This window comes from Mesitornis unicolor, unplaced genomic scaffold (assembly GCF_000695765.1).
Source record: "Mesitornis unicolor isolate BGI_N332 unplaced genomic scaffold, ASM69576v1 scaffold21911, whole genome shotgun sequence".
NCBI lineage: Eukaryota > Metazoa > Chordata > Aves > Mesitornithiformes > Mesitornithidae > Mesitornis > Mesitornis unicolor.
The window spans coordinates 83886-84975 of NW_010166130.1; the positions used below are offsets into that span (position 1 = coordinate 83886).

The window sequence follows — 1090 nt, forward strand, 5'->3', positions numbered from 1 at the left end:
CTTTCTGTATTCCTGTCCAGGTGCCAATGACACAGGGTTCTCAAGGATTGCCGCAACAATCATATCAACAACCAATCATGCTACCTAATCAATCAGGTCAAGGAACACTTACAGCCACTGGAATGCCTGTCTACTGTAATGTCATACCTCCTGCCCCACAGAATAACCTACGGCTGATTGCCCCACACTGCCCCTCCAATAACGTTCCAGTTATTTCTGCCAGCTGCAGGACAAACTGTGCGAGTATCAACAATGCAGGGTGGCCGGTCAAGTACTGACACTGTGGTGTAGCATGGATACACGAGGATAGCGGTGCATTATTTGACAAAATAACTCATGGCCTTCAAACGAAGAGGAACACAACAGGATAATCAGTTGAGGACATAAGTACTGACTATGCTCAAGTGATTTGCTGCTGGAAAAATCTGTAAAAAAAAAAAAAAATAAAATTTTGAAAAAAAAATGTTTGCTGGTTAATGGTGCATATTTTTGTCATGTCTGCTAGGTATGCCTTTATAGCTTAGCTAGTGACATGAATTCATTGAGGTAAGATTTTTTCCTACCACTGAACACCACTGTGTAGATTGTAATATCCCCGATTCGGATTAGTTTTGTACTTTGTGTTGAGTTTGTGAAGCTAAAAGTATTTAAAAATATAATAAAATCACATTGTACCAAAGCTGTAATGGAAATGAGAAAAAAAAATGAAAACAAAAAAAAAGAATTACTGAATGGAAGGAATAATTTATATACACTATAGAGTTTTTTTATGGATATATACTGTATTGTAGTGCTTAATCACAATAAAGATATTTGACCTCATGGAGAAAGGTCATGTTTCTACCACCTGCTTGGTCTCCTCTCTGTTTCTGAGTGAGTGAAGTTCCCTTTGGTTCTGCAATGTCTTGTTTCAGGTGAAGCTAATGGGCAAATTATGCTTAATTAATGGGGAGACCTTACTGTAGCCTTTCAGAACCTGAAAGGGTCCTACAGGAAAGCTGGGGAGAGACTTTTTACAAGGGCAGATAGCGATAGGATGAAAGGGAATGGTTTTAAACTGGAAGAGGGTAGATTTAGACTACATATTAGG

The 1090-nt window shown here is 38.7% G+C and overlaps 1 protein-coding gene across 1 annotated transcript in view; it reads left to right on the forward strand.

Annotated features, from left to right (window-relative positions):
- The window catches only part of ARPP21 (cAMP-regulated phosphoprotein, 21kDa), a gene marked incomplete at its 5' end in the record, with an annotated part of 75274 nt that extends 74431 nt beyond the window's left edge, over nt 1-843 (forward strand). The window contains one exon of the mRNA XM_010194863.1: nt 21-843. Coding sequence (XP_010193165.1) covers nt 21-278 — 258 coding nt within the window. The remainder of the gene's footprint in view (nt 1-20) is intronic.
- Between the last annotated feature and the right edge of the window lie 247 nt (nt 844-1090).